The sequence below is a fragment of the Hippopotamus amphibius genome, chromosome 6 (assembly GCF_030028045.1).
Source record: "Hippopotamus amphibius kiboko isolate mHipAmp2 chromosome 6, mHipAmp2.hap2, whole genome shotgun sequence".
NCBI lineage: Eukaryota > Metazoa > Chordata > Mammalia > Artiodactyla > Hippopotamidae > Hippopotamus > Hippopotamus amphibius.
In genome coordinates, this window is record NC_080191.1 from 147,101,825 (window position 1) to 147,129,816 (window position 27,992).

The 27,992-nt window shown below is 43.9% G+C and overlaps 1 protein-coding gene across 1 annotated transcript in view; it reads right to left on the minus strand.

The window, feature by feature from the left end:
* Window positions 1-11,973: 11,973 nt before the first annotated feature.
* Window positions 11,974-27,992, minus strand: part of SLC7A14 (solute carrier family 7 member 14) — a 106,460-nt gene continuing 90,441 nt past the window's right edge. Inside the window, exons 6-8 of the mRNA XM_057739400.1 lie at window positions 27,357-27,565; window positions 23,952-24,829; window positions 11,974-13,056 (exon numbers count right to left, since the gene is read on the minus strand). Coding sequence (XP_057595383.1) covers window positions 12,734-13,056; window positions 23,952-24,829; window positions 27,357-27,565 — 1,410 coding nt within the window. The 3' untranslated portion in view covers window positions 11,974-12,733. The remainder of the gene's footprint in view (window positions 13,057-23,951; window positions 24,830-27,356; window positions 27,566-27,992) is intronic.

Genomic DNA, 27,992 nt, shown 5'->3' on the forward strand with positions numbered 1-27,992 from the left:
ATATTAATATTATATAATATTATTATACTGAATATAAGGCTTAATTTTGTTCTTAATTTTTAGATTAAAAATATTAAAAAAATAGTTCTAATATTTTTGTTTCCATTTTTTGGAGGCTTCTGATCTATAGCAAGAGAGACACATAAAAACAAACAAGTAACTGTATTCAACATGTAAATGCTATATACATAAAAAAAGGAATTCTATGGGATCATGTGGTCTGGGGGAGGAGACAGTAGGACAGAGGTTAAATTCCAGAAATTCAGAGAGGAGATACATTTGAGAGGAACTTGAAGGATGAATGAGAGATTACTGAGTGGACAAGGGGGTGAAGGACATTCAAGGAGACACAAGAAGACAGGAGAAGTTGCCCAGGAAACCTCGAGGAGTCTGCTCGGGTCAGAACATAGGATGCCTGGAGGAGCATTAGACATGAGACTGGAGAGATGGGTGGGATTCAGGCAGTGAAGGGCTTCCTTCTGCTGGCAAGTGGGAGCCACTTGAGATTTGAAGCAAAGCAATGACCTCAGTGAAGGAGGTATTTCATTTATAAATCATGAACAATATGCACATTTTGAAAATGATTACAGTTTTGGCAGATGTGGGTGAACTTCTGTTCAATCTAATTGAACAAATAATTATTGACCATATTCTGTGCGACAGGCAGTATCCCCAAGGCAACACAAAGGTATATTGGCACGTATTTTACTTGGTAGAAGGATTAAGCTGAATATTTACAACTAAATACACACGTATCTGCATTTATCCTTTAACCTTGCAATATCTTTTTGATACCCTTGACATCTGGAACAAATTAACACAGGTATTTAATACTCAACGATACATATGGAAGCCAAGTATTCAAGCTCATGGACTCCACTTGAGTATGGATTCCTTCTGCCGAAGGAATGGAAGCATCCTACATTTACACGTGCCAGTGTAGAGAGAGAAATCCGTCTGCACATTTGAGAGGTAAGGCTTTGAGAGGATAGCTCCATTATTTGTGTCATTACTTGGGGGGTGGTGCCTAGGTGTCATGTTGGTTTGCCATTTAGGACGTGGCAGATATTTGAAAAGGCCCTTATGTCATAGGAAATACACATTAATTACATTTTATCTTGGAAAATAAAAGTAAAATGTGTCAAGAAGAACATTTGGAAAAAACAGAAAAGTTTAAAGAAGAAAATGAAAAACCACCCCAAAGCAGTCTTCTCAGAGGTAACAATGGTTAATACTTTATATAATCTAAATATTTTTTATGTGCCCATATAAAATACATATATTTTCAAAAATAAAGACATTATATATAATCTTTGCATCTTACTTTAAAAATTTAATGTAATTAGTGAACATTTTTGTGTCATGAAACATTCTTTGAAGACATTTTTATATGACTGTGCAGTATTGAGTTCTGAAGTGACACTATAATTTATTTAAACAACTTCCAGTTTGGGACATTGGTTGATTCCAATGTTTTGGTATTTTTTTCCTGTAATTATAGAGATATTCTTAGGCATAAATCTTTGGCCATATCTCTGATTATTTATTTTCTTAGGATCAATTTTTTTTTCAGATCTTTACATTGTTGTGCCAGTTTCTACTTTACAACAAAGTGAACCAGCTGTATTTATACATATATCCCCATATCTCCTCCCTCTTGAGTCTCTTTCACCCTCCCTATTCCACCCCTCTAGGTCATCACCAATCATCAAGTTGAGGATCAATTTCTAAAAGTGCTCAAAGGGATCTGAAATCTGTCAGAGAGGTGAACTGTCCGATATTTAAATAGAGTGATGGAAATTGTTCTCTGCTCTGGCAAAAGCATAGCGAGGGCCACTGGACGATGAGAGAATACTTAACTTCAGTTCATCCATTCCTTCAACAAGTATTCATGGAAAGCCTCCTCATCCCAGGCTCTGTACTAGGTGCCAAGGTGCAGCAGGAAGTAAGAGAGATGTGTTCACTGCCCTCATGGCAGTGATCTGGAAAGTTAGAAATCACGGGTCAACTTCTTGTTTACTATTGAGGAAAGAGGGGATGTGGCTTGCCCAGTTTTACATAGATGGCTGTGGAGAGACAGGATTGGAATACAGGCTTCTCTCTTGCGGTTCAAGTCTCTTTGCACCCCGCCAGCCATCTCGCTGCTCAGTGTGATCTTGAGAGCATCAGATCAGGGCCGGTTCATGCAGTCTTCTGTATTTAGGTCCAACTCTTGGCAAGGTTGCGAAGTGAATGGAGCCATGCATGTCTTTGGGGCCCTGGCCTCCCCCTTCTGTGCCATATCCCCTCCTGGAGTCCCCTCACCCTCTCTCAGGCACCCAGGGACCTCATAATCTTTTCTCATGACTTGCGAAAACCTGCTTTCTGGGAAGGAACTGATATCAGTCACTCATATCTCAAGGTGGATGAATGAAGACACTGTGTTTCTTCTTCCAAGGGGAGTTAACTGTGAAGGCATTTGAAGATCTCTTTCTTACTGAGAAATGCCAGACTTTGTTTCCAATGGAGGCAATTGGGCATTAGGGAGCAGATAAGGCAGCCTGTGCCCTTCCTCTGCTGGTCCTCAAGGCTCACAGCACATCTTTCTACACCACTTCCACCATGGTCGGTGCGCCCAATCTCTTCCTCCTTAAGTACAAGATCGACAGGGCTAGGTGAGAAAGTTGAGGACATTGTATCCACACCTCGCCGTATTTCCAATATATTAAAGTGGCTGCTTTGAACATAGAGCTTCAGAGAACAGGGAAACCCCATTGCTAGGACCCCACCCTGTGAGGAGTGTCTCTGAAGGCAGGAAATTCAATTACAGCCTTCCAGCCACCAGAATTGAATTTGGATGGACTATTTCCTCTCTGGATTCTGTTCCAAATTGTATTCCTGTTGCTGCGTTTGAAGTTAATTAGAGTCACAAATCATTTGTGTTTCCCTTCACTGAAGGAAAGCCTGCCACCGTACTTATCTCATCCAGTTAATTGCCTTCCAGAGGGCTTATCCCTTCCTGAAAACACTCAAAATGTCTCTGATGGATAAGCACCAGGCTTACACATATGTGTAATAAAAGCTTGGAGAATTCAGATTTCTAGGTCATAGGAATGGGGGCGCGCAATTTTCTTCTCTGAGCCTCATAGCTTAGAGTTTTTCTTGATTTGATTGAGGCCACTACGAGAATGGGAGGAACTTGTCCTCAGGTAGATGCATGTGGGCTCAGGAGAGGAAGGGAACTTGACACAGAAAGGACTCTCATTGCCAGTTAGTGAACTGGTAATAAGTGGAAATATCTGTGGAAAAGCTATCCATTTCATGTTTGTCAATCTAATGCTTGGGATATGGGGATTCCTTAAATTTCAAATGAGGCATTTAATTTTTAAAATAGTTTTGAGTTACAAAGGAGAAGATGCCTCTAAAACAGCTTCACTACTCTGAATAAACTTTTAATTTTTTTCCATTTTTAGAATTATGGTAAAATATACATAACATAAAATTTACCGTATTAGCCATTTTTAAGAGTACAGTTCAGTGGTATTAAATACATTCATATTGTTGTACAAACATCAACACCATCCTCTCCCAAACTCAGACAGAAACTCTATACCCATTAAACGATAACTCTGCACTCTCCCCTCCCCTAACCCCTGGTAACCTCCATTCTTCTTACTGTCTCTATGATTTTGACTACTCTAGGCACCTCATATAAGCGGAATCGTATTGTATGTGTCTCTCTGATTGGCTTCACTTAGCATAATGTCCTCCATGTTGTAGCATATGTCAGAATTGTATTCCTTTTTAAGGTTGAATAATATTCTATAGTATGTGGAGACCGCATTTTCTTTATTCGTTCACCCGTTGATGGACATTTGGGTTTCCTTCACGTGTTAGCCATGGTGAATCATGCTGCTATGGACAAATACCTTCGAGACTCTATTTTCATTATTTTTGGATATACGCCTAGACGTGGAATTGTTGGATCATATAGTAGTTCTATCTTTAATACTTTAGGGAAATGCCAGGCTGTTTTCCACAGCAGCTGCATCATTTTACATTCTCACTCACAGTGCACAAGGGTTCCATTTTCTCCACATAGTCGCCAGTACTTGTTATTAAATAACCTTTCAACTTTAAGACCTATGTAATGAGGTTATATTTTGGAATATCAATCCAATTATTTTTGATCCTGATAATCCCTAGTTCCAGGTTGTCCTGTGACTGTTCTTGGTTACTATTTGTAAACAGGCAAATGGGCACCCTCCCACCAGTAAGACTAAACTATAAGGCTTATCCTCCAGGAAGGAGGATAACATGGAAGGGAATCCTTGTCAGACTGAAAGAAGAGTGGAAAGCCAGCCCCTGCTGGTCCTGCTGGATGGTGGGGAGAGGAGGAGAAATAGAGGTAAGATGGAGAGGAAAAAAAACCTGTCCAGGCTTTCCCCGCTCTGTGGGCGGGGTTGTGATAGGAGTGAGAACGCCTGAAAACATCGGAAGGGTTATGGTATACTTAGCTGGAAAGGATATAAGCTGTGGTGTGCTTATATGTGTTTAACAGACTGCTCTCTGGAAAAAACAAACAAACAAAACCAGCCCTGCTTCTGCAACATGTGCCAGTTTGTATGGTGTAAATACTCCTACCGTGGCTGATTCAAGCTATCAGTGTGAACTCACTGAACACAGAGTTGGGAAGAAATGTGTACTAACACATCATTATATAGTATTTCCCCCATACACACATAACAGTTGTAAAGAACCTCATGAGCATAGATAACAGTTACATGTAGTAAAATAGTTTTGAGTATTTATCACCTTTACTTTCAATATAACTAACTGTAAATTTGTAGAAGTTAAGTGTGTATGGTTGTTTCAGGAACTGACTCAGGAAAGTCACAGGAAGTTAATCATTCTCACCAGCCTGCTGTGGAATAAGCCTCTTGTGAGCAGAGCGCAGAAATGATAGTGTATCATTAGTGAAGGGAGTGGCTGCTACTTGAGCCCCAGGCGGTGCTCTTGGTTCCCCAGGCCCAGAGAGTATGTGGGAGGGGGCATGCAGTGGGTTCTAACACGGAAGTGCTGAGCACTCAGTGGGCCAACAAAGTCCTGGAGTCCATGTGAAGAGGTGTCAACGTGCAGGAACTTTTCTGGAGTTCAGTGCCAGGCCTATAGACTTTGGAAGTGAACGTCATCATGAAACCCACATGCCAGTTGTTCTTCAGCGGTCATCTGTTCAGGGAGCCATCCAGGTAGCCATTCTGCAGCAGCATCCATTAGGGTCCAGAGCACCCTAGTTCTCATCTGCACCCCAACTCCCCCCTCTTATGAGATCTCATAGGCTCTATTCTCAGAGGCAGTTTTGGAGAGAAGCAAGGGGGAAGGGAGGGAATCCAGAAGATGGAGAATTTATCCCAAAGAGACTCGATCATCTAAAAAAGAGACCAAACTGGAAGGCAACTGTGATTCCATAAATTAATACATTTAAAGTTTGTTTTTCTCTCCTCTGCTACCCAGGGGGGGTGGACCTTTGCAAGGGGGATTAAGGAGTTGCAGGAAATAAAGACATGTCAGGGTCTTCGTATCTCATGTGGTGTGGACAATATGTGACCCTGGTACTCCCCTCTATCTTTTCCCCAGGTGTCACTGCCTGTGCCATCAAAAGTATTGTAAAATAAATGAATGCTATTGTCATTAATTGGGTTTGAGACTATAGGTAGGTAATGTTCCTGCAATTTGTCCAAAAAATGAATGGGGGCAATGACTTGCGTGTTCTATGGTGCTGAGGGTGGAGGTGTGTGTGGCTGTGACTGGGAGTTGGAACTGGGAATGGGGTAACTCACCAGGCAGCGTAGTGAGCAGGGTCCCAGGTAGAGCCCTGTACTTTGTTGGAGGAAAATGGTAGGAGGGAGACGGAAGCACTTCACGTTCTCCCAAGAGTCTGCTAAAGCGGAACTTTTAGTTTCTTCATGGAAGTAAAGTGAATTTAAAAAGGTAGGACGGCATTGACTGTCTTCAAATTTAAATTTTAATAGTCAATTAGCTGTACTTCTTAAAATATTTTTATTCTGAAAACGAATTTTCCACAATAATGCAATTAGTTCCAAAAAATGAGCTCATTTATCTGGCTTTTCTACAAAGGACAACTGAAACATTTAAGGCAAGATTGGCTTATTCATCTCCATTTTAGGATGGAAAGAAAGTAGCAGACTTCAGATATTGGTTCAGGTTAACAAAATATGGGAAAGCTCCTTTTTCTTTCTTTCTTTTTTTTTTCTTTTGGTTGTCTCTTGCTTAAGAGCTCTACATTACTATGGATATTTTTTAGGAAGACACTTTTCTGACTATCTTTGTAAACTCATTTTTAAATTTAAAGGCACACAATAAAGCTTTATGCATTTATTAAAATATACACATTTTGGTAAATTTAGAATTTTCCCTTAGTATCTTGGTAAATCAACATATTGTCAACATCACAGTCATTTAAAAATAAAACACTTCATAACATATCTGCACATTATTTCTTTCTTCATGACACTACACACCCCATTGTACAGTGCACCAATGGGAATTAGAAACCACAAAATGAACAAACTTTAACAAATACAGCAAGATCATACCAGGAAAAAAAAAAAAAAAGCAGAGAACGACACCAGAAGTTACCATCTGCAAGAAAGCAAGTTGTACCTCTCAAGGACCAAACAAAAATGAAACACGTTAGTAAAATTTACAAGCTGTATTTATAACTTTGGATATGAATTAAACAGTAACGTTTCTTTTCCACAGTGAGAAAAGCTAGAATGTGGGTCCCGGTGAGATGGTGTGCCTACGTGATGGATGAGGATGAGGACCATAGCTGCTCTTTAAAAGACCTGCAGCCCCTTCTATCAGCCCAGATGGTTGAGGTATTTACGCGCCATCATAGCATTAACCGAGTTTTTGCTTTGGAAAGTGGAGTTTATGATTTCCAGGGTAGATTCTAGCCTTCGGGAGTGTGAGTGAGTGAGACAAAGTATCTGCAGCTGCCAAGACCAATCAGTAGGAGATGTACAAGGAACAGTCTCCTCAGAATGAACACAGCCCTTCACAGTCTGTACTTCCTGGGAAATTCACACGGCTCACAATTCCCGTTAGCCAATGTCACCAATGTTAATGTCAGGAAAACGGGGGTGGGGGGGGGAGGACAGAGGGAGTCCCTAACGAAAAAATCCAGGCTGCCAATGTTTCCTAGTTCTCATATCAAGCCATTTTCTTTCCTTGTTGTGTCGAAATGGACTACATGTTCTCACAGAGTAAGAAATTACAGCTACCTGCTTTCGCAAGACTTCAAGTCCAAAGCTGTCTTTGTGCAAGTCCTCTGTGATTTTTGTAACTCCATGCACGTAGCATACTGTTTCATGATTTCTAACACTATTTTACTTGATACTACAGAATGTATGTTCACTTTTGATGGACTTCAAAACTTCCACTAATCCCTTTCGGGCTTTAAGTCCTAAAAAAAGAAACCGTTTTCTTAGACAAGTAGTTACGGCAAAAGGTAGGTGCCTACGTATTCAGAATGATGTGTGAGTTCCTCAAGCTGGGCAAGAAGAGGGAAGTGTTTAAGAAACGAAGCTGCTCCTGAGACGGGAAAGATTACAATGGCCTCTCCTCAAAAGTCTTAGAGACAATAAAAGTAGACACAGGACTAACAATTTTGTACATGAAAGGGGCTTTCTGCTACCCATCACCATTCCCGTTGAGAAATACAAACTCATGGAGGAAATAGCATCCGAGTTCCCGCTAGGGGCGGGGCCTGCGGGATGGGAGGCTGTCCTGCGCTTGCGAGTTGTTTACTTACACACTATGGGCTCTTTCACGGAGGGACCACCACTGGTTACACCTGGCGGGCCGCTCTCTCTGAGGGACTGCAGAGGCCCCTGTAGGCAAGGGGGTCCTCAGCGTGCCGGAGGTGCATGCATATGGGAGGAACCGAGGCTCTGCGAAAATCTGGGATAGAAAAACCCTCCTGGACAAGTCTCGTTCTAAACAGCATGAAAATGGAGTGCAAATTCCGCGTGGCGAATTTGGAGGGTGGTCTTCGGAGTGCTACACTAACCCGATGGCTTACATCCCCGAGTGGACAGTTAACTGCCGCCGGGACTCGGTGAGTTGTCCCCAGCTGTGGCTTCAGACACATTTCCTGACTCCTAATGTCTCCACCCAGCAACACATTCTAATTGGAGACGCAGAATTAGTAAGCCTGTGGCTGACCTCAGTGGGCTTCCACTGACATCTCGGCCCTGCTAAAATCTAGTGGGAAAGGGAACTGCAGTTTTCTCTAGTCTTTTAGGCCGATTCTCAAACTCTTATAGCTTCTCTTTATACTGCAGAGGTAGCCCCTTGTAAAGTAGATTTACAACAAGTGGGATTTAAGGGAGTTCAGGCTCATTAACTCTTTACAGAATGGGGGAAAGACATTTCTGTGAAGGAGTTTGTGTTTTGTTTCCCCAGTATTACTATGTTTTTATATCCTGACCGACCAGCAGATTCTAGAGAAAGATGGATCGTTAAATTCAACAACTTTCCTGCTGTTTATTAAACAGTCTCATAATGACCATTATGTTGACATTTGATTAGCTATTCGTTTGTTACTAAGACGTAGAACTAGATTCTTGACCTAATTCTATCATTCCTTTCCTTTCGCTAGTTCAAAGTGGCTTTGCACTCAAGTTGAGTAAAATCTGTGATTTTACTGTTTAGGTTGGATAGATATAAAATGTTGTTTGGTTGTTTCAATTTATTGTTGAAAATTTTAAAGTGGCTAGGAATAACTTTGTGTTGTCTGTCCACATGTTAAATGATGTACTTCTCCTAAGCTGATGAAATCAGACAGGATTTCAAAGGAAGAATCATACATTAAGTATGGATATCTTCCCCCTTTAATATGTTGAATCAACTTGGAGTGTGTATGTCATTTATTAGCTCCTTGCTAGGCAGATGAAGCCACTGTCCCAGCTACTTAAAGTCCAGCCTTCCCTGATTCATACTTTCATCATTTCCTCAATGCCTCCCATCCAAGGAGAGCCGGCCAGCTCAGTTTAACATTCATGTCTGACTACGTGAGAAGGCTATCCTGCCTTCTCAGCGTTATTTCCTACAGTTCTAAATATAGATCATGTGCTCCTGTCAAACTAGCTTTTTGCTTCCCCTTGAAGGAGGCACCGTACAAATTCTTAGTCAGGAGACAGCTGTTAGCCACCGTTTACCCCTTATTCATGCTGACCCTCCACTTGGCAAGCGTCTCCCTCATTTCTACCTGGCAAAATTCTACGCATCCCACGAGGCTCAACACCAGGGCTGCGTTCTCTATGATCTTTCCAATGGTGGGAGGTCTTTGCCATGTTTGAACCCCTACAGCACATAATAAGCGCTTCACAAAAAATTGTTGAATAAATGATATTTCATTTTCCTCTCATTCATGCATCTGCCCATCCATCTGATCATCAGATATTTATTGAACATCCACTGCATGCCAGGCATAGGTAGTTGGTAAAATCTAGCTCTGAAGCTTACCTGTGGATTTCAGTGATCTGTGCTATTGCAGTCCTCTGCCTTCATGGGGAAGGATTTATTCTTATCATGCAGGAATACTTCTTGCTGTCATTATCAACAATTGCATTATTTCTTAAGTTGTCTCCTCACTGGCAAATTTAGCAATGCATGTCAAGGGTCTGCATTTGTGCACTAAATATACTTCCAGCTTTGTCTTACCCTTCTTATTTCTATTTTTTATTTGCCTCAGATTCCTCACTTAATTCTTTTGTATTATATGTATTATTTTAATAGCCACCCGAAATCCTCTCGAAATGAAGCAGAGTACTAATACATAGCATACAATAAAAAACATCAAGTTATTGGCTCCAAATCATAAATCCACATGATGAGTGCTCACTGAAAGAGCTCTTGCTACAGAGGATTCAGTAAAATATAGGTCTCCCTTGGACTCTGTTCAAGGGGCTAAGTTTCTGAGGTAATTGTAGAATGATCTTACTTTTAATGTGGTCCCACAAATGTGGTCTTAAGAAAATTAATTGGGAAACGCTAATATAATCATTCTAGTGATTAATGGTATTTAAAAACCACATTGTAACATCTGGGACTGTTTCACAGAGGCTGGGAGACATGAGGGAAAAACATGTCTATTTATCTTGAAAAACTTTTTCTATCATATTGAATAATTTTTTTAAGAAGCCAAGGTCACTGGTGAAATGACTAATCAACTTTAGTGCAATAAAGAGGGCAAAACTTAAAAAAATATAGGGATACTATTTGAGAGAAATTATTCCTGAAATGAGTGTGATTTAGAGAAGGTCTCCAAGAAATCAGTACCAGCAGGGTTTACCAAAGCATGCATTCTCTCTTCTCATGCTGTAGAAACTGTATACATCTGCCACCAGACAATTGCTACGCAAATACCTACAACCTTACTAGTAAAAGGAAGCTCTTTTGCTCACGTTAAGATTTTGTTATTTTGCATTCATGTTTCTCTTTGAACACTTTTAATGAATACAGCCCCACCCCATCTGTCTGAATGTCTCAAGTTTAACAGATTGTATTTAGACTAGGCAGATTTGTTGAGTCCTAAGACCCACTCAAAACTTTGCTTTTGCAAAAATTACTGGTAACTAATTTAATCCCCAAGGATATATTTCACACAGCAGGCACTGTATCTTTATGGTTAATCTTAGGGGAGAGAAAAATGGCATTGTCAAGCATTACATTAACATGAAAAGATGACCTCAGGAAACCAGAGCTCTAAATACTTAAGATAGAGGAATGAAAAAGAAGATCTGGAAAACAGTAATTATTTGAATGTAAATGGCATACATTGGCTATGGGTGGGGTATGCAATTTAGTAAAAAAGAAACTTGTTTCAGTTGATCTTTTAAAAAATATTACGTTGAAGCCCAGTGCATCCACCAAGAGGACTTGTCAGGTTCGGTTGTTTTATCTGCATTTATCAGGCTCTGGTGCTGCTCGTTCCCTGGGCTGTGAGCCTCCAAGGGCAGATGTTACATTTCTTTTTATTCCCATTGCTTTGGACTTGGTACATTCTTGATCAGTGTTAGTTTTGCATACAGTGTGCTTTTGCCTCCTGTCTATAATCCTGAAACATGCCAAGATGGCACAAACCTCAACCTTTAAGAAAGAATAGACTTAAATATTAGTTGATGTTCTGGAAAACTTTTGGCAAAACTCTAGATCCAGGAGACAGAGAGAGCAAAGAATTTGCTATTTTGCCCCCTTTTCAGGAAGTTCTCACAAAGATTTTAGCTTGATCCAAATTGTGCCTTCACATACATGCGTACACATCTCAAGGCAGCGCTGGAATCCCTGTAACCCAAGACTAGAATGCATAGACCATGTGTTTTTTCTTGTTACAAATGTTCTCTTCCAGCTTTTTTTCTGAGAAAATACCTTGCAAAGCCCCTCTCGTGGCCTGGATTTAGACTTTACCAGGTAGATTTTTCTCTGGGCTTCAGTGAAACTACTTTGGGAAATAGCAGGAAAAATACACGTCTAAAAGTGAGCTACTCCAGAGGAATGAGGTTCAGAAGTGAAATGTGATCTCATGGAATGCAATTACCTAAGTAGCTGTGCTTCAATATTTTTGTTTTCAGAGTAGCACCCACCAATCAAGTGGTTGCATATCTCAAAAAACTACAGAATTTATAATTTTAGAAATCTGAAGTAGAGTTTGCAATGTGATCTCAGTGGCTGGGTCACTTCTCCTTGTAAAGCTTTTCTATCTGATCATAAAACAAACAGCCTACTTCTTCAAGGCATATTAGTGCCATGAAATCATGCTCCCACTTTGCCCTCTTTCATCATATCATCAGGAGCTTAGAGTCTGGTATAAGAGAAGGCATGACAGAGAGTTAATTTTTGCCAATGCCCTTCTGGCCTTCACTGCAAGAGATGGTTGTTCGTGGTTTTTTTTTTCTCTTTTTTTTTCTGAGCATTTAAGTAGAGCTTTAATGGTACTTCTTACCATATTATTGGGTCTGCATGACTGCTCTATGGTGAGTCTGAAATCTTTGGGGCCATGGTCTCAGAGTCCCTGACCTTTTGCTGCATCCTGAAGTCCTAGTTTGGAGTCTATGAGAACCTTGGCGAATAAAAAGAGGCATGCATCTCCATGAATTTGTGTTTGTGAGATTTCAGGGCAAAATGTTGCCTGCTGAGGAAGTGCCAAGTGCCACCTGGCCTCGGGGAGCAGCTCTCTGCCTGGCATGCTGAGAACAGAGCTTTGCCCTTGTGGTCTCAGGTGGTTGGAATGCTGCCCTGTGCCTCCCCTCACCTCCTTTGGCACATCTCCAGGAGGAGCTGCAGCCTCAGAGTGGTCCCAGAAGTTTACTCGCTGCTCCTTGGGGCCTTAGTAAGAAGCGAAAAGATTCAACCAGCAAAGCAAAGGCCTGGGAAACCTTCGCTGCTATCAGCTCTGATGGTTGCACCTAAGATAGAATTTCTTGTAGCTTCTTGCTTCGTTTAGTTGTTTTGTTTTGTGTTTTTACAAGGGGACCAGTTATGGGACCCTTCGACAGACCTGTTCTGAAGAGCGGAGTGGCAAATGACAGGCTATGACTGGGGACTGACTTTGGGGAAGGCTGGATTTTTGAAATGAGAGCCAGAGACATTTCCACCTTCTAGCCCACAGGTTAAGTGACTGAAAATAAATCACCATCATTTCTACACATTTCTTGCGTGTTTGCTCCTACTCTGGAGAGTAATCTAACTCATCATTTGCAATCAGGGCCTCTGAGTTCTGTTTGTGTTTGCTTTTGCTCTTCGCCTTGCTACTGGTCCGGGTGTGTGCCTGCGCGTCTGACATCTGCTGGTAATAGAAGCCTTTGTCTTCAGCAGGCCCGCCCCAGTTCTCCTGGCTCTCGCCCTCCGTGGCATAGGAGAAACCCTCCTCCACCGAGAAGGGGTCGTCCACGTCGTAGCGCTGGTACGTGCTTTGGTGCAGGGCTTCTTCTCGGGCGCTGATTTCCAGGGTGCTGTTCCAGATGCCGTACCCAAAATAAATGAGCATACCTGCAGCCGGGGAGGGGGGAGGGGAAGCACAGGTGAATAAGCAGTTGTTTTGGGATCCATGGGTCAAGGAGGGAGCTCCCTCCCAATGGTGAAAGCAGAGCTGGTGGTGGATGTGTTTTCTTTGGTCTACACGGTGTTTTGAGAAGACTCGAATTAGATGCCACTTAAATATTGGGAGGTCTTACATTAAGCAGCCCATATTTACAGCTTCCCCTAAAAAAGTCAGAAGGACTGACAACCCTGTACCCACATTCCTATATGGAGACTTTTGGCTGGAGGTGAGGACTGGCTGCCTCTTTAGTTAGGATATGGGCTCTTGAGGTCACTTGGGTCCCTCCTCTCCTGTTGACATCCAGCTCTCTATAGCCCTGTAGGTGCCAGCCAGGAACCTGCATTTTCTACTCTGGGTTAAGTAGTTACGGATCACCAACAGTGTGTTCCCAGCCTTCTCACGGCATTTATCATCCCAGGCCTCCACTTAGGGACTCCATGTTTAGTTTCACCACTTGGCAACATGCGTATATGATCCTACGATTTGCTTTGCCATTTTTCACTCACCAAACTCACAATACATTCCTGCCACTGAGCTGTCCACTTTCATTTGCGGACTCTCAGAGTGTCAGGTGCATGCCACTGTGACGCCTTTAGAATATCTGTCGTGTGATTATCTGCATAGGGTGGTTCTATTTTGTAGACTCTGTAGAAAACTGGCACTTAATATTTGTTGAAGGAATGAATGAGAACTCCTGATGAGCATGAAATGTCCAGAGCAGCCCCCTCGTTTTGATGTCATCCCAAGCAAAGGAAAGAAACCCACTTTCCTAGTTAGTATGTAGCCCTAATGGGCTACTGTTTCATTTCTATTAGAATTTTTAGGAAACAATATGAAAATAGTTTGAGAGACCCCATTTTCTACCTTGAAAAGCCCATGAAGGCTCAGGGACTGGAACACTGAGAACCATAGACTTGGGGGCCATGGGACATAATGGTTAAGAGGGTGAGGCCTGGGTTCAAATCCTGCCTCCGTCCCTATTAGCTGTGTAACCCTGGACCAGTCCCTGAGCCTCTTTGTGCCTCAGCTTTCTCTTCTATGAAACCATGAGAGTGTTGTACCTATACCATGAGGTTGCCATGAGGAGGAAACAAGATGAGCAGTGGTTCTCAACCCTGGCTGCACCTGGAGGGTCACCTGGGGAGTTTTTGCACAATCCTGATACCTGAGCTGATGCCCTGGAGATTCTGACTTAATTGGTCTGCATTGTGACCCAAGCATAGGTGTTTTTAAAGCTTCACAGGTGATTCCAGTGGTCAGCCAAGGCTGAGAACCCCTGAGATCAGGAACATTAGAGCTCCTGACGTGGGTGTTCCCCGGCGCTCCAGTGGTTGGGGCTCCGTGCTTTCACTGCTGTGGGCCTGGGTTCAATCCCTAGTCAGGGAACTAAGATCCCATAAGCCGCATGGCATGGTCAGAAAAAAAAAAAAAAAGCTCCTGATGCGTGTGCTTCACTGCCAACTTTGGCCATTTTGTGGCCTGGCCACCGGGGGCCCCTCAGTTATGCACCCTCCTTCCAGGAGGCCCCGACGCCCTCTTCTGGATGACACTAGTCTCTTTGACTTTGCTAACCCTATGGATGTCTGCTGGGCTGTTTGCTTAGAACCACAAGGTGAAGCCTGCTTTCCGCTTTGGGGCTTGAGGTATCCTGCTTCCTTTTGAATCTGAAGTGTGTCTTTTAAAGCTTGGATTTCTCCCTCTTTGTCTCAGATGACTTTCTCCCCACCAGCCCCCCTCATCCCCCTGTGAAATCAACTTTCCAGGAGCCAAAGTAAGCAGAGATTTATAGTCCTAATTGGTAATAAATCCTGGAGTTAATCATTTGCAGATGTAGCTATTCTCAAATAGCAACTTCATTTTTTCTGAACATGCATCTTTACTCTTTCTTGTCTGGGCGTGGGGGGTGGCCACGGGGCATAGTTATTACCCTTGTGTAGAACAAACTACCAAATTGGGGCCCATTTTAAAAGGGCCAGCATGCTGCTTCTTGGAGAATGCCTCTGTTGGAAGCACGTTTGAAATGTGAGAATAATTTCAGGAGACTGAGTTTATTGTCAGGCACACACCTCCTTTTGCCCAGTTTTTCTTTCTTGCTATCTTTTCTCCTAGACATCCAGGCAGGTGCCAAAGCTTACCTCCTGCTGCTGCTTGGCATCTATTACATCGATTCTTTCCTCTTTGATCCCCTTCTCAGATCCTATTTATAAGCATGTTATTTCCCTACTAAACTTAATACCATTTCTCTTTCCCCCTTGCCCCTGGCTCCCCTCCTCTGTACCACACAGGTCATTGTTCAAGCACTGGTTTGACATCTATTCGGACAGACCTTCCCCTGCCCCCACCAAGTACTGGGGTGTCAGGTAGATTGGTTTATGGGAGTGCTCTGGGAGCCTTGGTGTGATTACTCATAGAATCATAGATATTTAGAGCTGGAAAACAATCAAAGCCCATTTATCTGTTTGAATACCTTCATTTTACAGATGAGGAAATGGAGGCTGGGAAAGGCTCAGTCGCTTGCCCGGGTCTGCGAGGGGCAGCACCAGCATCCCACGTGGGTAGAGAGAAGGCTCTAGCGTATCCAGCCCCTCACTCCCCTTCCCTGCTGAGATACTGACTGTGCCTAGTGCAGAAATACTCAGTATGAGGTTAGGTTTTATTTTGGGAGTGGCTGGGCCTGGGGGGAACATGAGTGTGTGTGTGTGTGTGTGTGTGTGTGTGTGTATGAATGTGTCGACTAGGATTGCTTTGGGAAAGCAATGCGTGGAAGCCTGCCACGTAAATCTTTTTGGGCCTTTTAATGTTTGCTCCGAGCCCCCTACAGTTTCAAAGGTGTGTCACTCTGTTGTCACAAATACATTTCAAATATGAAAGCTGTGAACCAAGAAGCGCCTGTGTGCATTGGCCTGACAGCATGAATAGCTTCTTTGGGCAAATGCATTCTCCCAGAGCTTGGTGTTCTGTCTGCCTTTATCCTTCTTGCTGGACCTTGAGTCAATTCAGGAAAAGTAGTGTGAGGCAGAGGAGGACTGGAAAAAAGGGAGAATGGAGGGGACAAAGAAACAGAGGGGAACAAATGAAGAGTGGGGGGGGGGGGAAGAGAGAGAAAAAGAGAAAGAAAGAGAGGAGAGAAACATGGACTACCATCTGTCACGCATAAACAAGGGCTTTGTGTTGGAGGAGTAAACAGAGCTGCTAAAAGCCTCCTGTGTAGAAGCAGGGTGTTTTGTTTCTGCTCCTTTTTTCAGTTGGCTTAGAGAATGAAGCATGAGGTCGTTTCAGAAAAATCTGTGGGGAGATTCTGGGAATCCTGAATCATCTGAACAAAACTTCACACGACACCCTGGGTGCTGAGGTCCTGCAGGGATGCATCCTTTATGTCGCACCTTTCTCCCAAGGAAATCAAAACGTTCTGCAAATGTTATCTTGTTTAGACTCCTCCTAGCCTGTTTGAGAATGGTGTGTGTGTGTGTGTGTGTGTGTGTGTGTGTGTTAGGATTATGTGCGTTTCACAGACAGGAAACTGCGGCAGAAGACAAAATACAGCATTTTCCACAGCCACACAGTCAGTGTTTAGATGCTGGTTGGACTGTGGATCCTTCTGGGTCCCTCCAGGTCCTAATCCAGGCTGCTTCTGACCTGCCAGGGGTGGCTGGGAGGTATGGACTGATTGGAAACAATTTTGCTGAACTTTCCTTTTGAAGAATTTAAAACATACAGAAGTGCAGAGAATAGTATGAAAAAGCCCATGTTTGCATCACTAGCCCCCTCCATCCCGACACCTGCTCCCTTACCCCTTTCTCTTTAGATTATTTTGAAACAAATCCCTTTCAGCCTGTTTCATCTGTAAATGTTTTAGTATGTATCTGTAAAGTAGACTTCTTTAAAAACCTTAACTAAGTATCATTATCACATCTAAAAACTAATAATAATTCCTTCATATCATCTGATATCCGGCAGCACTAAAATTTCCCTGAATTACTATGTTGGCATAAACTCTTCACTTTTTTGAAGCTATACACTTATTCCAATGATGCTGTCATTGCTTGAAATAGTTTTTGGGTCCTGTTATTTAGGTTGTCAGTGGGATTGGTTTACTCTTTCATAAACCCTTACAGATAGCAAAGTTTTATCTTTTGAGAGCGGATTTGTTTTTAGCATAAGCCAGAAGTCATTTGGAACCAAGTCTCAAGAATAAGATGGTTAATTGATAAATAACATTACTTATTCTATTTGGGTATTTAATTCTCCAGTTCCATAAAAACTTAGATCCACTGCTTTGTAGTCACACATCTCATATCTGAATAAACGAAAGGCACGCGTGCTGTTAAAAATCAGAAGGGAAGCAGCTTTTGGGCTGCAGCAGGGTCTTAGAGGCCCCTCTGCTGGGCTGGGGTTATTTTTTTAGTTGATGGATCGTGAGGGGAGGGGGCACTCAAGGCAGTGACTAATTAGCAGCAGGCACCGAAGTGTTTCAATATTTTAACAGCAGACACGGCTGTACTGGGCACCCAGTGATGGCAATGAGTCCTGTGAGAGGCTGTTTGCGCTGAAGGGAAATATTCAAAGGGAGGCTCTGGCTTCTTTTCCAGACAGAAGTTCCTGGGTGGAGAATGTACCTGTGAGGGGTTCAGGCTAGATAAAATGACGACTCATGCCTTCAGCGATTGAACAGCCTTTCTTTATATAACAGAGCACCTTGTGATGGGAAGGCCCTTTATACAAACACACTTCCTTGTCCATCATCCCAGAGAAGTTAAGAACTGCGCAACATGCAGGGATTGAAATGGCACCAGAACTCACATCTCTTGAGTCTAAATGGAGGACTGCTCCCATCCTACCCAGGGGCCTCCGGGGAGGGTTTCGGGATGCCAAGTTGCCTTCACGAGGCCGGGACACCTCGGTATCAGCTGGAGAAACGCCTACTTACTCTACTTGTCTTGGTCCATCCTATGCAAATTAAGCAAATGACCTCAAACTTACAAGTGAGAGGGGTAGGGGTAGGGGGTCCTCTGAATCATATGGGAGAAATCCTAGAACAAAAACTCAGCGCTGAAAAGAGACTGGGTGACCTGGGGCTGGACAGATTTCCAACCCTGCAGGCACCAGCTCAGGTTGTGAACCAGGTCCCTGAGCTCTGGAGTCCCCCCTTCCTGTCCTCTGCACATGGCTCCGCTCAGGGCCAGAGGAGGTGGGCCACCTGACCTCAGGCTGGGTGGAGCTGCCTCTTCCTGGGGTGTGCTTTCCAGCAGGAAGTCCTGCTCGCTGCAGATAACTGAGGCACTTTGTTATGCCCAGAGCCTGTTTTATTTTTACTACTCTGGGATCAACTTTCCAAAACAGACACTTGCCAATGCAGAAATGAAGGTGGTAATGAGAAGGTAGCCTCCCATCCAGCACAATCCCCACCAACTCCCACTTTGCTGGTTATTTTTTAAATACCCACAAGCCCTGTTGATTGTAATAATAGTAAGATTTGTTTAATATTGTGTGGCCAGGAAGAGCAGGCTCGGGATGGAAGGGAGACCAGGGGAGCTTCTCTTCTGGCCCTGCAGCTGATCTAACATAAAGTCACATTCTTTATGCCTCGGTGTCCCACCTGCAAAATGGAGCTGGGAACCCTTATTTTATTTGAGGAGTATAATGGCTGTGAGACAGAATGCAGTCTTGTTAAAGAGTATTAAAAAGTCAAGTAATCCAAGCCAGCAGTTCCACCTCGAACTCAACAGAAGCCCAAGGGAAATGGGTCAGTGTGACCCCTGAAAACATGTACAAGAATATTTGTAGCAGCTCTGCTCCTAACAGCCCCACTGGAAACATGCTAAATGTCCATGGACACCAGAAAGGATAAGTACATCGTGGTACATCAGCCCAGTGGAACACTAGATGGCAGGGAGAGTGGACAAATGAAAACTACAAGCACGACGCGGGTGGATCTCACCAGTGTCATGCTGCAGGGAAGGAGCCCATCACCCACTCTTTCGCGGCACTGTCTGTTCTGGGTGCACCACACACACCTGCTCCAGGGCCTTCGGCTGTGATGATCTCCTCTCCATTCTCAACTGCCCCCTCCTCCCTAGGCGTCTCCCTGTCCAGCCCAGCGCCTCTGTCAGCAGGCAGCCTCCGCTGCTGCAGGATTCACCTCCCCTGTCCCTCCGTCTTGGAATCACCCTGGCCTTGCTGCCATCCTCATCCTGGCCTCTGTGATTTTTCTTGCTTTTCTGAGCATGATTTTGATGTTGAAGCTGCCAATTGTTTTCTTGTTTCCTACAAGAAGAATTTCAAACTTATTTATGGGACATATCAGGAATTTGTTTATCTTGGTGCCCTCTCAGGTCAAATTTAGGGCCCCCTTCTCTCCCTCCTCTTCCCTCCATCACAGTGGCTGCTTTGGGTCAGTTTCCAACAGGATTTCAGATGAGAGCTCAGGCAAAGACTGTAAAGTATGTCTTCTCTTTGGGATATTGATGGTTTAGTCCAGGATTTATGAGGTGCATTGCCCAAAACACAAGTCCTATGTGTTCTCTAAAGCTGTAGACAATATTTGTTTTCCTCAGAGAGACTGAAAAAATTCCAGATGAAAACTTGGCAGCCGCCAGAGTCAGGGTGCCTGTGAGGTGGTCTAACAGGTGATTAATTTACAGTAAAGGCCCACAGGGGCCAGAAGACCTGACAGATGCCTGGAAAATACCATCATACAGTATTCTTACTGGTCCCTGCCAGTTTCATATTCCCTGAGATTCAGTTCCACCCTGAGGCATTCTTTTACAAAAGTGCATCATCTAAGAGAAAAGGGAAATGAAGGCTGCTTTGTGGTCATTTTGTTGGGGATTATTAAACATTTACTCTTTGTGTTTTTTCTCTTGTCCGAAGGAAAAGAAACAAGTGCTGGGCATCTATTTAGGACTGTGCCTTATTTCTCGCTGTGAGTTGTGTTCTTCTAAAGGTCAAAATCTTAGCAAAATATTGTTACAAAAACGCTGTAATTAAGATTCATTTAGAGAAGTTTGGGTAAAAAAATGTGTTTAAGAAGATTATCAAGTTATGACTCAGCCTAACCATGTAAACCTTTTTAAAAAGTAGCGGATGTTTCATAAGAAGCTCCATTTAGAAATCTCTCTCCTCTTCTCCCCAGGAAACTTATGAATAGAGAGATTAAGAAGAAAAATCTGACATTTTGGAGGCTCAGATGTTTAGAGATGGGATATTTATTCCATAAGATTGTTAAAGATTTTATAAGCCAATTTGGGGATGGATGTATTTTATACAATATATCCAAAAATAGGGAGTTTCATAATTAAATTATCTGCCCTGCTTGCTAATATCTTCTTCTTCTTCTCTCTAGATGAGTGGGTCTCAAATTTGAGCATGCATCAGAATTACCTGGTGGGCTTGTTAAAATCTAAACTGCCCTCGGAGATTCTGATTCTGTCTGTAGGTCTGGGATGGGGTCTGAAATTGCATTTCTCACTAATTTCCACATAATATTGATGCTGCTGGTCTGGGACCACACTTTGAGAACCACTGTTCTGGCCACACATTTGAATTACCTAGGGGAGCTTTAAAAATACCCAGTGGCTGGCCATACCAGACCAATTGAATCAGAACATCTCTGTGGGGGGATCCTGGGCATAGAATGTTTCAGAAGCAACTCATATGATTCTGTTGTGTAGTCAGGGTTGAAAATCTTTGTTCTAGGCGAAAGTTACTTATATACCAGCCTTCAAAGATCGTGATACGAAAGCAGTTAGTAGCTAGCAGCTGGGTACTTCTAAAACTGCAGGCTCCAGTGCCCTCTGGCCAGCCCAGGCTGCAGGGTGGCATCCTCCCATGCCAGGGAGTATTAGTTCCTGGAGCCAGTTTGAAGTCTGTGCTATCAGCAAGATTACAAAAGGTTCCCTGGGAGTTTTCTTCTGCCTGATAACTGGGAAGGCAGCCTGAGTCAGAACAGGTTCACGTTGTACTTTGGCATGTGATAGCTAGTCTGGGAGACAATGAATCATTTTAGCTTTTTAAAAGAAAGGTAGGTTCCAATAAAGAGCTTAAAAAAAAAAAGGGCAGGAAAGAAATAGTCCTTACTGCTTTCCCCGATATTTTCTTATTTAAGCCCCAAATAGCAATGAGATCAAGGCTAGTAGAACTATCTGCATTTTTACAGATGAGTAAGCTGAGGCCCAAAGGAACTTCCCAAGGTCACAAGGAAGTGGCAGAGCTGTGATCTGAACTTGGGGCTGTCTGACTCCAAAGGCAGTGGGCCCCTGCCACCTCATCACTTTTTCCAAAATTCCTCTGGTGCTCCAGAAACATAGATATTATGCAGGACTGACTATGTAATTTGTAGGTCCCGGTGCAAAGTGAAACCATGCAGTGTCTTGTTAAAAAATTAAGAATTCAAGAAGACAGCACCAGAGCATTAAACCAAGTGTGGGGCCCTGTGTGACTGCACAAAGCATTCACCCATGAAACCAGCCCTGTGTTAATCTGCACAGACTACATCTCAAACGTGAACAAGCAAATAAGAAGGTCTTCTCTGGGGCACCCTGGTGGGGAGGTAGGAGCCCCCCGATCTGGAGATTCTGCATTGTAGTATTAGCTCTGTGAATAACTTCCTGTTCTTCCTGTTGACCTTGAGCATGATATTTAACCTCTTGCATGTTCAGTTTACTTATCTGTAAAGTTGAGAGAGGGAGAAGTGGGGAAGTGGTGGACCATGTCAGGGTTTCTTGGGGGTTATGTTTATTTACATTTATTTATATTTATATACTGCATTTTTAGTATAGTGGCTATGATCGTGGATTCTGGATCCACACCACCTGAGTTCTAACTTGGCTTTGCTATATTCTAACTATGTGACCTCAGTCAAGTGCCTCAGTTTCCTCATCTGTAAAATGGAGGTGGTTTAATGTAAGTAAAGTCCTTGGAAAGGTGGCTGCTATGTGGAAAGTGCTGTGTGTGTTAATTATTACTTTGAATCCATATAGCACATGCACTAGTACTAATGCTTTTTCTTTAATTTGACTCATTTCTAAAATTAAAAAATAATCACCAGGTTCATATGACTGTATATATTTTTCTAGTATGTGTGAAAGTGAACAATAATGATACAATATTTTTACAGGTTCACTCATATACTTTCTAAATCAGTCCAAATATTAACAATGGAATGGTCACCACACTGTGGGTAACATTGTACTAGATATTTAAGGCTTCTTCTAGCTTGAATAGTCCAGGAAAAGGTGAACAAATTCATGTGTATTTGTGTCTGTGCCTTCATTCATTCGACAAATACTTGACTCTGATATTCCCACCCACTTCAGTCATTTCTACTCATTATAGCACCTTTCCAGTGGGATCCTCTCAAGAGATCCCTTAACGTCTAACAAGGGATGAGGCGCAGGGTAGTGAAAAATTGGTACAAAATGTTTACAGGAAGGCATAGGAAGGCTTTCAGAGGTGAGGACTCTTCTAGGAGACATATGCTTTTTCTCCTGAGTGTGGTGTTTTCCCCCCACTTCCCTCTACCTAAATCCTATCTTGTAGGCTCAGTTCAAATTCTACCTCCTTAAGGTCCTTTCCGGCTATTCTGCCTGGAAGTTTCCTTTGTCTTATCTGAAGAGTGCTTTATAATCATTGAGTAGTATTTATTAAGTACGAATAATGTTCTGGGCACAGAGGTCACCATGTTGAAAGCCCAGATCCCTGACCTCAAGGAGTGGATGGGCTACAACGCAGTGAGTCTCTAATCTGCCTTTCCCAGGCTGCTTGATTCACACATGTTTGTCTTGCCTCCCTTAAGGGGGAGTTACTTATTCTTTACTTTCCTGTTCCTCAGAGTACCTTTAAGGACTCTCCTTAGCTAAGTATTTGTTTCTGGAGACCCCAGGGTTACCCAGTTGTATAGGAAATATAAAAGTAACAACTAAGAAACTTTAAAATTAGCCTTCACTTAAACATCCCTCTCAAGTTACCATGAGCACCAGTCCCCAGCAGTTTCATAAGCATCGGTGGTGGTCATATAGGATAAACGTGTCATGTGAATATAGTATAAGTTGATCTCAAAGGAAAACTAGGAATCTTGGGAAAGATACAGGACTTCCTGAAGGCAAGGAAAGCGATGGTAATTCAATCAAAGCTGTGGATTTGATGGCCCATCAGAGTCCTATCAGTTATCAAGAGAGGAAGAGAAAATCAACAGGATCATGGTGTGATGGGTACTTCCCAAGATAATGATTGGAATATCAAAGAATGAAGAAAGACCTTGGGGAAAAAAATGAAAAACTTGAATATTTTGCAAAAGTCAATAAAAAGTGAGGGTTGTTAAATGGTGCCATGATGCAATTTTGTCAAAAAACTGTGCCCAAACCCCATACTTAATTCATAGTTTGCTCATTTTAAAAATATGGCATGATTGCTATTTTAATTTTGCTGAACATAAGATAAATAAAATTTTTCATAATTTTTAGTTTCATTATTTTTAGTTTTTAAGAATTCCAATCAACCTTTCCCACCCTCACTTTTATATGTTATTTTTGTCCTTTTTAAAATGTGGATTCCTTTTAAGTGGACTTTCTATGGTACTCATTATCCACAAGAAGAACATCCAGTTATAGTATGCAGTGAAGTGATGGATTGATCAGTATCATTCTTCAGAACTAACGACCAAAATCATAAAGGCAGAAAGGGCACAACTGGCTCTTTTGACTCTAAAGCAGAAAGTAAGGATCCACCGAACCAGCCAGATTTCTCTTGGGATGGTGATGCCCAGTCCAGTCAGGAGGTAATTTTGGGATAAGCCCGGTCAGGGTCTTAGAAGGGAACTCTCAAGCCTCCAGAGGAAGCTGCTTACCCACGAAGCACCAGACCGCAAACCGGATCCATGTGATGGTGGAGAGCTTTAGCATGAGATAGATGTTCACCAGCATGGCAAAGGCAGGCACGAAGGGGAGGCAGGGAGCCATGTAGGGCAGCTTCTTGGGGTTCTCTGGCTGCTGCAGGATCACGAACACCAGGATGCCGATCAGCAGCACCATCAGAACGACTAGAAGGATGGCCCACCAGCTCTGCTCTGAGATGTAGTCGGAGCCAAAGATGATGAAGGAGCAGAAGATGAACATGAGGATGAAGAGCAGGAGCACGCAGACGGTCACCGTGTGCCCCGTGGCTGCTGTGGGCCGGTCCATTTTGCCTGGAAGGCCCAGCCGGATCCTCATGGTGTAGTAACGGGGCCCGATCAGCTTCTTTAACTTGATGAGATAAATGTTTTCGGATTCGTCAGCCTCTATGCCTGTGGTCACGTCCACGGTGCCGTAGTTCGGGTGGTTGACGTTGTAGGTTGACTTGTCTGATTTCCCTATGAGCATCTCATTGTCTCCCAAGGATGGTAAGTTCTTGGCCCCACACGTGTTGGTGGCTGGGCCGGAAAACTCTTCCCCTTCACTCACAGGAGAACAGACTTCCTTCTCACAGTCAGCCAGGATGCCCTCCTTCTTCTTTGTGTGCTCCTCAGACAAGAACTTGACAAATCCGTCAATGTCACTCTCTGGTTGGTATCGAAGAAGCAAGACGCAGACGGAGACCAAGGTGTAGGCGAGGAGCGTGCCGATGGACATCATCTCAATCAGATCTCTCAGGCTGACTAATAGGGAGAGGAGAGCTGCCAGGAACCCCGACACGATGCAGGCCACCACGGGGGTCTCCGTGTAGGAGCTCACATGAGCCAGGAACCTGAAGGGAGGGGCAAGCAGAGGATTAAAGGTGAGCTACACACGGGGATTGATTCAACATGGTGTAACACCTGTTAAACGTTACTGCTGGATTCACTGCTTTCAATACACCTGCTATTCCTACCCCAGGATTCGGTTCCTGGAAAATAATTTAAACAGAATTTACTTTAATTCCTTGAGTTTTTTTTTTTTAATTAGTTAATTGATTATTTTTGGCTGTGTTGGGTCTTCATTGCTGCACATGGGCTTTCTCTAGTTGTGGTGAGTGGGGGCTACCCTTCGTTGTGGTGTGTGGGCTTCTCATTGTGGTGGCTTCTCTAGTTGCAAAGCACGGGCTTTAGAGCACAGGCTCAGTAGTTGTGGTGCACGGGCTTAGTTGCTCCGCGGCACGTGGGATCTTCCCAGACCAGGGCTCGAACCTGTGTCCCCTGCATTGGCAGGCAGATTCTTAACCACTGTGCCACCAGGGAAGTCCCTAATTTCTTGAGTTTGAGGCAGACTTCTTTATTAAAATTCCTACTACATTATGTGATGTGATGGGTAGATTGAACCTAGGAGGTTCTCAGAAATCTAAATTGAAGCATGGGCTTTGCTATGAAGAAGGGGTTCTTGGAGAAGTCCTACCCCTGCACGGGGTCCTCCACACCTGTGTCACCCAGAGTGTGGTCCATGGATCAACAGCATCAGTGTCACCTTGGAACTTGTTAGAAACATGTATTCTCAGGTTTTACCTGAGACCTACTGTGTCAGACTCTCTGGGAGTGGGGCCCAACAAACTATACACTTTCAAAAACCTCCAGAGGATTCTGATTTATGCCAAACTTGAGAAGCACTTGCTCTACGACAGAAGTACAGGGATTTGGTTGGCAGAACAGTACAGTCATTAAGACCATGTGCTCATGGATGAAGGCTACATCCAGCCAGTTACTGGCTGGAGAAGATAGAGAAGACCAACAAGGGTGATTGAATGGCATGTGCTTCTTTAGCAGTTCCTGAGGGCTTTGTAGGTTCCTGCCCTCCTCTCTCATTCTGGCACTCCCTCCTCACTCCTCTTCCATTCCTCCCTTATTTCCACGATTCAAAGAAGACTATAAACTGTGCCCAGAGCCTCAGCATCTTGGTTTTCTTTGACAGCAGAAAGACCTTTTGGATGTGTGACGTTGTCACACCTCCACACGGTCAGCCTCTTTTTGATCTGTCCAGCTCCCCCAAGATCGCAGCTCGGTGGTGACCTCAGGGGGTATGCGGAGGAACTGGTGCAGGACGTGACAGCTGATGGCAGAGATAAAGTCCCTGAGCTGGATCCCTCTGCACTCCTGAGAGCTCCTCTGCAGTTTACTCCTTACTTTCTGCACTTGAAGAATGCCTTCCCTGCAGGCTCCTCACACAGTGGGCACTAGGAGCCAAGAGATGGGACCACATCCCCTGTGTACCATGGGCAGATAGGCCACTTCATGGCCAGCTTAGGGGACAGTATATTGGTGTGGCTAAAAGTCTGGTTGTTTGGGTCAGACAGTCCTGGATTCAAATCCTGGCGTGTCGTTCCCCCCCCCCCCCCCCCCAGCAGCTGGGGGATTTGGGGCAAGTCTTTTTTTTTAACCTTTCTGAGTATATTCATCTAGTGTACTCTTCTGTAAAATAGAGTTATTGTGACGACTAAATGGGATACCATATACCGGGGATACACAAATATTCAATAAATGGTAGCAATTGTTGCTGCTGTTATTAGGTTCTGTTCAGAGGGTCTTATCCTTTCTTTGATTGTGACTTTGAACTTTTTCAACTTCAGAGGGGCAGTTATCAGGCCTCAATGTGAGGGCAAGCCTAAGATGCCCCTGGGATGGGTTCTTCCCTCCGGAGGCCACCCGGTATAGCATTTTGGCACCCATCATCTTTACAGAGGAGCGCACAATGTCAAACAAAAGCGGAGGGGAAGTTGGGGGGACATATCAGTCTGTTGCTAGATTTAGGGACCTAGAGTCAAACTGAGGGGCTCTTTTAGGACCTCAGCTAATTTCACTCCAACTCTTTGCCAAGATACATGACAAGTTCCATTGTCTATGTGACAGGCACTCACATCAAAATTATGTCAGGCTGGGGCTTCCCTGGTGGCTCAGTGGTTAAGAATCCACCTGCCAATGCAGGGGACATGGGTTCCATCCCTGGGCCGGGAAAATCCCACATGCCACGGAGCAACAAAGCCCGTGCACCACAACTACCGAGCCTGCGCTCTAGAGCCCTCGAGCCGCAACTGCTGAGCCCACGTGCTGCAAGTACTGAAGCCCACGCACCTAGAGCCCATGCTCCACAACAAGAAGTCACCACAATGAGAAGCCTGCATACCACAACGAAGAGAAGCCCCCACTCTCCGCAGCTAGAGAAAGCCCACACGCAGCAATGAAGACCCAACGCAGCCAATAAATAAGTAAATGTATAAAAAAAGAAGTTACGTCAGGCTGACGGTGGGTGACAGCCTCCCTGGACAGGCATGGAAGAGTAGGATAAGTGTCACCGAGCATGGCCCTTACCTGAAAAGGAGCCCATCACCGGCCATGGCATAAATGACCCTCGGCATTGGGAACAGGGAGCCCAGCAAGCTGACCGTCAGTCCTGCAACCGACCCGATGGCCACTACAAATTTTGCAGCATAGAATCCACGAGCCACAAACATCTCCATGAGCGGGGATTCCGTGTCGATGGTGTTGTACGGCACCATTAGAGTCAAGATCATGCTCACCTGTTAAAACAAGAGGAAGCATGGCTGGAGGTAGAGAGGTCGGTCTGAAGCAGGGCTGGGTGTCCCCTAGCAGAGGAAAGAGGCCTGGTGCTGCACGGGAGTCATGTGCGACTTCTTGGCATGTGGCTTGACTTTAGACCAGTTATTTGGCCTCTGGAGCTCTTGGTCTCCATATTTTCTCCTCACATGTGAGTTTAGTGGACTGGACCAGAGTGTTTCTCATATCTCTCTGTGGCCCTTTCATATCTGAGGAATAAGACTTCAGGTCTTTCGGCTCCATGAAAGCAGAGCTACACTGATAGTTCAGTGAAGGGCAGATATTATCACATGGAGGGAGCTGCAGCCAAAGACACTGGAGCCAGGGCCCGGCAGTGACCACGCGCACTGTGTCCACGTGGACAAGACTCTCATTTCTTTTATACTTTCG